General features: G+C 39.9%; 1 protein-coding gene across 1 annotated transcript in view; it reads right to left on the bottom strand.

Annotated features, from left to right (window-relative positions):
- LOC126188699 (dynein axonemal heavy chain 7-like) overlaps positions 1-11,132 on the bottom strand; it is a 337,765-nt gene extending 326,633 nt beyond the window's left edge. The window contains exons 1-2 of the mRNA XM_049930307.1: positions 10,975-11,132; positions 10,335-10,491 (exon numbers count right to left, since the gene is read on the bottom strand). Coding sequence (XP_049786264.1) covers positions 10,335-10,491; positions 10,975-11,132 — 315 coding nt within the window. The remainder of the gene's footprint in view (positions 1-10,334; positions 10,492-10,974) is intronic.
- Between the last annotated feature and the right edge of the window lie 971 nt (positions 11,133-12,103).

Here is a 12,103-nt window from a genome sequence, read left to right as displayed (position 1 = left end):
CTGTGAGCAGTCGCACTTTAATTATAACCATCCAGTAATTATTTTGTTTTGTTTAGATGTGATGTTTCATATCACCTGAGTAGGGCAGATGCAAAAGCTGCTAAATGCATGTTTCATCGATTTTGAGCTGAGCACACTACTGTACAGATTTTTTTCTGTGCCTACACAACAGAATAGGTTTCAGGGTGCAAAACCTGCTATAAACCATTGAAATTGGCTGTAGAAAATCGTTTTTGGCTGCAAAAGCTCCTAAGACCGATACTAAGTGCCATTGGTTCGCCCACCTACTCGTTAGCCAAGTTTTTGACTACGCTCTTAAAACCACATGTGGGCCGTTCGGACTCTTATATAAAGAATTCGACACATTTCATCAGCAGATTGAATGGCATAGTGGTCCAGCCAGAGGACATATTGGTCAGCTTCGATGTGGTATCGCTGTTTGCCATGGTTCCACCTAATGATGTATTGGAACAGCTGGATCGAATTTTTCCTGCCGGCATTTCATAACTGTTGAAGTGTTGTTTGACGACCACATACTTCAAGTGGAATGAACAGTTTTATGAGCAAATGGATGGCGTGACTATGGGAAGCTTAAGTCCCGTAATTGCAAACTTCTTTATGGAGAAATTCGGAGAACAGGCCTTAGGTACTGCCAGCAAAAAACCGAATGTATGGTTCCGATATGTGGATGACACGTTTGTGCTGTGGAGACATGGTAGGGAGGAACTAAGCCAGTTCCACGAACATCTGAACAGTATAAACTCGAGAATTCAGTTTACAATGGAGGAGGAGGTAGACGGCAAATTACATTTCCTCGATGTGCTTGTTTTCAGAAACGAAAATGGTAGTTTGGGCCACTCAGTGTACTGCAAACCCACGCACATGGACGGTTATTTGCACCGGGATTCGAACCACTACCCACAACAGAAGCGGGGTGTTATCAGGACGTTAGCGGACAGAGCTAGAAATATTTGTGAACCTGAGTTGTTCGACGCTGAGATGGAACATCTCCACAATGCACTAATGAAGAACAGATATTCGTCCGCAGAAATAAAACGTGCGTTGAGGCAGCCATGCAGAAATCATACTGACATGCAGGCTACTGCAAAATCTAAGGTTTTCCTGCCGTTTGTTAAAAATGTAACGGAAAGAATAGGGAGGATCTTGACGAAGCGGAATATTACTGTAATTTACAAGCCCACCAGGAAGATACAGGAATACCTTAAGCCTGCCAAGGACGCTCGCATACCATTGGAAAAAGCTGGAGTGTATAGGATCCCATGCAGCTGTGGTGATGTTTATGTGGCTACCACTAAAAGAACTGTTTCTAAATGTTTGGAAGAGCACAAAGGAAATTGTAGAAGAGGAGAAACAGAATGATCAGCTGTTGTGGAGCATGCTTTCCAGCCAGGTAACAACAATATTCATTTCGAGGAGACGTAAGTACTAGCAGCCACAATCGGATATTACGAAAGGCTCTACAGGGAGGCCATCGAAATCGCTACACACCCAAATAAATTCAACCAAAAGGAGGAGGACGTGAAATTAAATGGTATATGGATGCCGGTGTTAAAGAAGATCTGTACCAGCCGTCCACTACTGGGTGATGGCAACGGCGATCGACGGCGACGGAGAGCGACCAATTGCACTGACGTTTTCAAAACACGTGACGTCACGCTGCGGTGCGGGAGCTCGCGGACACGGAATTTAGCGGCAGTCAGTAGCGAGCCAGTGGGTGTGTTGGACCTTCCATCGAGCTACGGACCCCCTTGAAGATATCTCCCGCAGTCGGAGACGAAACTTTGGGAATCGACACAGAATTCATCAACCGACCACGGCATAACAGCCCGGATAATTATAATGAACATCATATTTCCGGCCGTGAAAGTCTACATTTTAGTAGCATAGTAGGCTGTCACATATTTTTTTAAGCTCTTACAGAATGACGCAAATTGAGACCAAGAGTCCTGCCAAGCTGCTGCATGTCCATCAGGCACAGATGCTGCTGACCCTCTTGCTGCTTGGCAGGTGCCCCTCAGTTGCACCAGTTTCGTTATTGCTCATCCCCAACATGCCAGTCTGGCACTGGGTTTTGGATGGCACCACCACTGGATAATGGCCATCATCCAAAACCAGTCGGTCGCTGCATCTTCATGATTCATGCTGTAGATCAACTTGTGGCGTGCCACCAGAACCAGTTGAATTCCAAATGAGTACTGGTCCCGTTCCTTGAGCCATGGGTGTGATGCCTTGTTCTCCATTGACCCTGGCCACTCCCAGGGTCAGGCAGACCTATCCCAGTGGTTTGGGTCTCATCAGCAATGATGATGGGTTTGCTTCCTGTGGCCAGAGCTGATGCTGAGCTGGCACTGTCATCAGCAGAGATGAAAGTCCATTGTCATCGCTGCCCATAACAATGCCCCTCATCATAGACTCCGACATCCAGGTGGGTCCTCCCCCCCTGTCACGAGTCCTGTCCATCGGTCACCCTGGAACCCACAGGCAATGCGAATGCCCCTCTCCCAATAATTTTTCTCCATATGTGCTGGTACAAGCAGATTGGAACATCTCATGCCTTTGACTGCTGACTCCCCATGCTACCTTGGGACAGCATGGATGTCTCTGCAGTCACAGCATTGTGGATGGTAATACCTGGTCCTCTCTCCCACGAATAAGTGTATTAACCCACCACTTACTACACCTAGTGCCCACAGTGGAGTGAGTTTGGTTACTAAGGCAAGCACACTGACAGTCAAACAGCACACCCACAACAACTCAAAGCAATCACCAGGGGCAGTCATTGACTGCAGTCACCTGTTCCACCATGTGTATGCAGTACACCTCCATCTATACCAGACAGAGGCAGCATCTTTACAAACCCCACAGGTGTCTTCAGGCTCTCAGTTCTCAAGTGTATTTGTTACTCATAAGTACACCCAGTGTGTTCTTGTGCTGTCACTTCATGACCTAATAAAGCATAACTATCTTATGACTGTGTCTTTCCTCGTGTTTGTAGTTAGAATAGTCACTATCTTAAATATAACTTGGGAGTTACATTCTGATGTACTTGAACAGTCTGATCTATCTATAAAGGAATGGATGCATATTCTATTAAATTAAATACAGTTTTCAAATGGTTTCAAGACACTAGTGTGAGACTAGATATTGCAGAAGGAGGTTCAGATTCAGATGAATTGTAGACTTCATATTCTGCTTTAACAACATTAGAGAAATATATGAGTCTTGTAACAGAACAAAAGATTGGACAAAGGATTGCGTTATCTGTTGACACACCTGTTTCATCAGGTACTGTAGATGAACAATGTGTTTAGGTGAGGTTATTTAAAATTTGATAGATCTCAGACATGAATATTCTTCACAGTTTATTGTTGTTGAAGACAGTATTGCAAGCCAATAAAGTAACTTTCATCCAAAATTTCCCAAATCAGCAATTTTTTGAAGAATTTTATGAATACAAGCTGCCATATTTATTTACAGGTTTTATCAGTTATTATGATCTCTACAATGTCCGCCCCAGTAGCTGAATGGTCAGCCCAACGGATTGTCAATCCTCTGGGCTCAGGTTTGATTCCCAGCTGTTTCGGGGAATTTTCTCTGCCCAGGGATTGGGTGTTGTGCTATTCTCATCATCATCCTATCATCCTCATTGACTGCAGGTCACCGTAGTGGAGTCAAATTGAAAGACTGGCACCCAGCGAACGGTCTGCCCGACAGGGGACCCTAGCCATATGATTAAATAAATAAATCTCTACAACGTCTTTAAATATGCTATCTCACAAGCTGTTAGTCTTTTTTGTGATAGAGGTGCTGTTGAATGCAATTCGATGTAATTCTCCACCACTTGTTTTGTTACTGCCAATAGCATAGTTGCAGACACCCGTCATGTTCAATCCAATGTTATTGTATCAGAATCCTGGACTGCCTAACATAATACGGTCTGCACTCATCCAAGATTTAATATACTCCAGGAGATGTAAGATAATGCAAACATTCACAAGTGTCATACATTACAGCATTTCACTGGATGTCTGAGCATTGACTTGATGGAAGACTGAGCAATGACTTGTTATGGCTCTTCAGAGGCCAGGTAATCTCCCTGTTGCTGAAACATAGAACAACAATTAGGAAAGTACTTTACTCTTCTCCTCCTCTTTCTGCTTGCATCTCCCACATGAAATTACTTGTAATATTTCTTTGTTGTTGTCATTATATCCACAGAAGATTTTTCATGGGTGGTTCATTTATTGTTTCAAGTTCTTCGTATCAGAGACAGCTTCCACTTGATAAACAAAAGTCCTTAGAACAGTGGGCTTTTGGGCCAGGTGCTGCTGCCTGAAAGCGTGCAGATCCCAGACCATATGAGTTACTTTTTCTTACAGACTGTGGCAGAGACAGTCATTGGGTTTTTGGCAGATGACGACATCAATAAAAAGCAAGGCATGTGGTCAAAGATGGTATTGAGGTTATACCAAGAACTCTACAGAGTTTTTGCAGCCTCATGACCATCAATGAATGTATCATGTACATAGGGATAACAAAAATTCAGCTCTGCAGATACACTCAAAGCAAAGGTCTCCATGGACAAATTAGTTATGCTCCATGTCGAAATACTATCTGTCACTCAAAATACTCTCTACGTGCAAAAAATAAGGGAACATCAGGGTATGGATGAATAATCCACTACCATGCTATCCATGATCTCAGACAGTAGATCTATCATGCCTTTCTTGGGACTGTGCATGAGAGACTACAAAAAGCTGACAACAGTTACCAATTTCTACAAGACACAAATGTTTAATTTGGGTGACAAAGTCATCTGTATTCTTTATACGATTCACTCAATGGTCCACTGGTGGAATAAGTAGATCTGCATCAATTTCATCACTGACATTGAAAAATATGTTGGCTTACCCTTCTTCATTGTCCTTGTCTGCCAAAAACACACAACCACAGTATAGACAGAAAAACAGCTCATCTGGACAACAACGTGCATGCTTCTATCCACCACCACTCCACCCCAAAGCACACTGCTCTAATAGTATTGGTTCTCTGAATGGAAGCTGTCTCTGAGGTCAAAGACTTCACACCAAAAAGTAATCACAAAAGTCTGTAAATAATAATGTAGTTCCTAGATTTTAAAAAATCCCATCTTAGTGTGGACAACATTACATCAGGCAGACAATGTACAAGATTGAACAACACGAGATCAAACAGTGAAGGTGATTGTGACTAGGCTACCCAAAAGAATTGGCAGTTTCTGAAAATACACTTGAAAATAACATTAAATTACATTCGACAGCATCTCTATTGTCATGAAGGCTAACTGTTTCTGACAAAGACAGCAATTTGCAGCTGAGTACAGAATGCAACCTGGCACTTACAAAACTAAAGCAGGTGTGGCAGACTGGTGTGAGAACACTGTCTTATATGGATATGGACTGAACAGTGGTGATGTTACAGCCAGTACCAGAGCAATATAAGGATGAAGGAAGCTACCATAAGGGAGTCAGATACTACTTGATAATAGCCATGAAGAAATCAGTTAAATGCTTATGGATTTATAACCACATGATGCAGATGGAAACCTATGAAGATTTTATTACTTTTGAAGAATTGTTGTAATGATCAAGTTATTAGGAATTTCAAATTTGCTGCACACATGTAGGCCTCAACGCTTAAAATGTATCCTACAAAGATTATAACTATAGTGAGATTGCATTATCTTTCTATTTGTATAGCATACATCTTATTAGTGTGAGACAAGTTAAAATTAAATATTTAGATGAGTTATGTCCAGCATAATGTGTCACAAACAACCAATCAACTACATAGTCTATTCACAGGGTTATTACAAATGATTGAAGCGATTTCACAGCTCTACAATAACTTTATTATTTGAGATATTTTCACAATGCTTTGCACACACATACAAAAACTCAAAAAGTTTTTTTAGGCATTCACAAATGTTCGATATGTGCCCCTTTAGTGATTCGGCAGACATCAAGCTGATAATCAAGTTCCTCTCACACCCGGCGCAGCATGTCCCCATCAATGAGTTCGAAAGCATCGTTGATGCAAGCTCGCAGTTCTGGCACGGTTCTTGGTAGAGGAGGTTTAAACACTGAATCTTTCACATAACCCCACAGAAAGATATCACATGGGGCTAAGTCGGGAGAGCGTGGAGGCCATGACATGAATTGCTGATCATGATCTCCACCACGACCGATCCATCGGTTTTCCAATCTCCTGTTTAAGTAATGCCGAACATCATGATGGAAGTGCGGTGGAGCACCATCCTGTTGAAAGATGAAGTCGGCGCTGTCGGTCTCTAGTTGTGGCATGAGCCAATTTTCCAGCATGTCCAGATACACGTGTCCTGTAACGTTTTTTTCGCAGAAGAAAAAGCGGCCGTAAACTTTAAACCGTGAGATTGCACAAAACACATTAACTTTTGGTGAATTGCGAATTTGCTGCACGAATGTGTGAGGATTCTCTACCGCCCAGATATGCACATTGTGTCTGTTCACTTCACCATTAAGAAAAAATGTTGCTTCATCACTGAAAACAAGTTTCGCACTGAACGCATCCTCTTCCATGAGCTGTTGCAACCGCACCAAAAATTCAAAGTGTTTGACTTTGTCATCGGGTGTCAGGGCTTGTAGCAATTGTAAACGGTAAGGCTTCTGCTTTAGCCTTTTCCGTAAGATTTTCCAAACCATCAGCTGTGGTACGTTTAGCTCCCTGCTTGCTTTATTCGTTGACTTCCGCGGGCTACGCGTGAAACTTAGCCGTACACGTTCAACCGTTTCTTCGCTCACTGCAGGCCGACCCGTTGATTTCCCCTTACAGAGGCATCCAGAAGCTTTAAACTGCGCATACAATTGCCGAATGGAGTTAGCAGTTGGTGGATCTTTGTTGAACTTTGTCCTGAAATGTCGTTGCACTGTTATGACTGACTGATGTGAGTGCATTTCAAGCACGACATACGCTTTCTCGGCTCCTATCGCCATTTTGTCTCACTGCGCTCTCAAGCACTCTGGCGGTAGAAACCTGAAGTGCGGCTTCAGCCGAACAAAACTTTATGAGTTTTTCTACGTATCTGTAGTGTGTTGTGACCATATGTCAATGAATGCAGCTACAGTAAATTTATGAAATCGCTTCAATCATTTGTAATAGCCCTGTATTTACAGCGTCAAGCCCAGATGACCTAGCCCTGTTTCTGGATGCTTCTGAAGCTGCATAATCAACAGAGTTAAACTTATAAAACTGAAATAAGTGTATGTGATGACATTCCAGCTTTTTCTGGTGGTCAGACAGCAAATTAACACTCAGCTGCTGTCTTTAAAGTCTAGGGGTACATAAAAATCATCACTTCCTGTGACAGTGCCTTCATCTAATTCTTTTTGGAATCTCCAATTACATCAAAAGGAAATCTCATTTTTCATATACTGCCTTAGGGAAACCAGTGACTGCCTCGTAAAAATGTAATGAAAGTAAATTTAAAAATACTAATTTTTCATGTAGTGATGTGTTGATAATTAGATGATTGGTGAAGTCAATAAGTGTATCCTCTATATGTACACAACTATTCTGCATGCAGTAATCTTTAATCCATAAACACTGTTCAATACTGGAATTTTTCCACTAAAATGTTTTAAATTCAGTTCTAAAATTCTCAAGAGTTTTCAAAGTTTCCTAGGGTCTTCAGTGCCCATAATTTTGTTGCTTTTGATAAGGTATGATAGTGACATCACTTGTAAAAAAATTTAACATTCAACAGCTGTTGAAAAGTATTTAATTGCAAGTACATCAAACATAAGAGGTATTTATACGTCCTTTCTACCCCATATCTGAAATTCCTGTGATTATTATTTTTCAAAGGATATAATTTTTTCCTAGCTTTTTTGTTTTGCCACTGTTATTATAACATTAAATTTTGCTTAGTGAAAGGTATATTTTTAGCACATTGTTTATATAATAATGATCAACTCATATACTACTGGAAATATTTGGGTTTTCCATAGCTTTCAGAATATTTTGGTCATCATCAGATTTACACAGCCAAGTATGCCTTGGTTGTTTCCTGATGCAGTTTCATCTTCATTTAGATTATATCTACTTCATTTCTTAAAATGAAGAATCAAACAAAGAAATTTGTTTGGTTATCATCTGCCACTACTAATATACCCCCACTACCTCAGCCAATTATGTAAGTCCAAGAGTGCATCCAGTTTAAGATAATCATATTTCCACCTAATGTTGTGACGGGAGGAATACGAGGTGCATTCAAGTTCTAAGGCCTCCGATTTTTTTTCTCCGGACTGGAAAGACATAGAAACATGTGCATTGTTTTAAAATGAGGCCGCGTTCATTGTCAATATGTCCCAGAGATGGCAGCACCGTATGGCTAATGGAGGTGTAATTGTTGAGGGATTTGTCACTGGAGCAGATATGTTTGCCACAAATACCTAGGCTGTAGGGAAGGGAGCGTATGAGGTGGAATGGATGGCAGCTATCAAAGTGAAGGTACTGTTGTTTGTTTGTGGGTTTAGGTGTGGATGTGAGCTTCAACAAGATGAAGGTCACATCCACACCTCTGTCCACATCAAACCCACAAACAAACAACAGTACCTTCACTTTGATAGCTGCCATCCATTCCACCTCATACGCTCCCTTCCCTACAGCCTAGGTATTTGTGGCAAACATATCTGCTCCAGTGATGAATCCCTCAACAATTACACCAATAACCTGACCAATGCTTTCCTCTCCCGCAAATATGCTGCAGACCTTGTCCGCAAACAGGTCTCCCGAGCAATACATTCCTCCCCGTCCAACAACAATGTTCCTACCCCCGGACCACACAGAAGCAACCCCCTTGTCACCAAATATTATCTTTTTATAAATACAGTATGATAAATATGTAAGCACACATTTTGGAACTGCATCATGTCAAAGACAATTGAACTATGCATTTGTCAATATTAAAATATAAATTAAATATTCTTTTCCTCCAAAAGACAATATTTCTCTTCCACACTATTAGAAGCCTTCTGTGACACCAGTGGTATTTTTGGTATTAATTTTAAAATTTTTTCTGATCAACGATGTAATAAAATATTCATTTAATTTTGTATATTATTTAACATACACAAGTACAAATTTTGTCTTATTTGGTATAAATACAGTATGATAAATATGTAAGCACACATTTTGGAACTGTATCATGTCAAAGACAACTGAACTATGCATTTGTCAAAATTAAAACATAAATTAAATTTCTTTTGGATGTTTTGATAGTAAAACAGTGATACACAGTTATCTAGTGAAGTTCGTGCCAAGGCCAATGAATGTCCATTTATGCATCACACATATACTCAGAAAAGGCTACTCACCATATAGCAAAGATGTTGAGTTGCAGACAGGCACAACAAAGAGACTACTAAATACGTAAGTTTTTGGCATGTGTGAGAGATGTATTTGCTTGTGTGTGTGTGTGTGTGTGTGTGTGTGTGTGTGTGTGTGTGTGTGTGTGTTGTCTGTTTCAGAAGACCTTCTGGCCAAAAGCTTACTAGTAGTCTTTTTGTTGTGCCTGTCAGTGACTTAGCATCTTTTCATAATACTGTCATTATTCCATCCTGGATTTTCCATTGTTTGGCAAAGTAGATTACTTTTGTATGAGCAAGAATGAATCCTTCAGCTCTATTTAAAAGTCTTGCTTTATTTTCTATCAATTTTGGTGCTACAATACACCATCTTCAGGCACCATTATGATAAAACTGGACAATTATTTAGATAACTGGGTACCGCATTAATAAGCCTCAATGAGGGCACAAGCAAATCAGTGTATGATGATCATTACCTCTTGAATTCATTATTAAATTGAAAGTGCCTGCATAACAACATTGCAAGCATCTTCATTGTGGACATCAATTTGATTGTGCCCTTTGTTTAGCGTATTATGGTGGTTACCCAGTTGTTCATGTAATCAGCATGTTTTCACCTAAAATGGTGCATCAAAGCACCAAAAGCAATAGCAAGTAACACAAATCCTTTAAATACAGCTGACAAATTCATTCACACTGAATAAAAGAATAGTAACAGTTACAGAACTCTATTTTATCTGATGATAGGTTTACGAAAATGAAGATATCTTGAAGGACAATATGCAAACTTGTTAGCATATATTAGCTATTTTATATGGCAACAAGTGAAACAGTAAGCCATAATAAAATTACGAAAAAGGCAGTTCACACTGGCTATAGTTTACATTTAGAACAATTTTCAACAGTTTTCTTTTCAATGGTTTTTCTTACCATTCCATCAAATGATGGGAGATGATTGAGGAATATTTCAGGTGGTTCAGGAAAGTACTGAGTTATAGCACTGCATATTTTTGCAAATATGGTCTCTCTGTCCAAACCATTTGAAAGTCTATCATAGAAAACTCTTAATGCTTCATGCATCCACAGTCTAAAGGACAAACAATTTCAAAATAAAAATGAAGTATGGAACATTTTATCAGAGCTCTACTATATATTTGCTGAAAAACACTTGGTATTACAAAGGACTTAAATCCACAGGTTAAAACTTGGTAACACCCAACTATTTAATTGTTGCAATGATTAGATTAAATAAATTGTTTGTTCCATAAATTCACATTAATGAATTACTTGTGAATGTAAAACATGTATGAAGAGCACTGTATATAACACACATTGCACAAAGGAATTAATATTTTTGGATTTAATGGTGGTACTCAGAAACTAACACATATTAATAAATAGTACATATGAAAAACACACAATAATTCTTAATTTAAAGTACTTACATATCACCAAATGTATTTAATTATCAATGTTTGATTACACCAATTGCATTACTCCATTTGAGATGTACAAAGGTTCTTGAGAAGTCTATTGAGCTTTCCACGTGGCCCCTACATATGGTACATACACCATATTTGTCCACTTATATTTCTTATTCTGCTTGGATGCTAATGGACAATGGAATACCCATTCTGATGGAAAACCCCTAATAACGTCAAAGTTTAGAAGCCAAGATCTTTTTCTCTGACATGGTGCACGAAGTTTGAACCAAGTTCTATGGGACATACTCTTCTAAGCAAGATGGTAATAGCTATTTGCCTAAGAGTGTAAGATAAAGACCATCCATTGCTACACTCCTGGTTTGTTCATAATGCTGTGTCTTATACAGGAAGAATGTAAATGTCAAGACGTTTGAGCAGGTTCATCAATGTGGAGTCTCCCATTTCACTAAGGTTCCATAAATCCTTCAATTGCACTTTGCTAAACATGGTAATAGAATGGTGTGCTGAAAAGTAATGCCTCAAATTTATTATTCTGTTCTCAGTACTGATTATAAGTCATCCATATAACATGATCAACTTTTCTGCTTTGCTGATGCAAGATGCAAACCACTGGCACTAAAGGGCTCTGATCTGTAGCATGTAACATGGAAGTGGTTAATAGAACTATGTCAGTGTACGCAAAACAGTGTGCTGTAATTGAGTTTCTAAAAGCAGTAAACATGTCTCCAACTGAAAACTGTAGTAGAATGAAAGCTGTGGATGGCAATGATTGAGTCGACATCAGTAATGTGTGAGATTGGGTTGTCCACGATCATAATGCAGTAAATGGTGATGCTAATATATGTGTAACAGAGATCAGCGTGGATGACAGCATACAACTACTGATGAGACTTATTGGATTCAGGCTGAGGAACGCCTCAGAGAAAATCGTTGGATAACATGGGCGTAAATCTTAGGTAAGTGTGGCAACCATGAGAGGATGTACTGGCCATCATTGCAGTACTACAGTACAAAAAAACGTGTTAACAGGTGGATGACGGGTTCCTTTAACAATGCTGTGACAGGTGATGAAAGCTCTGTTCACCATTTTGACACCAAAAACAAGACAGCACCAATGGAGTTCCACAACAGAGTGTCACTGACACCAAAGAAGTTCAAGACTATGTCATTAGTGGGCTGTCATGCTCAGAGTGTTCTGGGATGTTCAAGGTGTGGTGCATTTGGAATTCATGCCTAAGGGTACCACCACAAACT

The sequence above is a fragment of the Schistocerca cancellata genome, chromosome 5 (assembly GCF_023864275.1).
Source record: "Schistocerca cancellata isolate TAMUIC-IGC-003103 chromosome 5, iqSchCanc2.1, whole genome shotgun sequence".
NCBI lineage: Eukaryota > Metazoa > Arthropoda > Insecta > Orthoptera > Acrididae > Schistocerca > Schistocerca cancellata.
The sequence above is the reverse complement of the archived record's forward strand: the minus strand, read 5'-3'. Positions and strand labels throughout refer to the sequence as shown.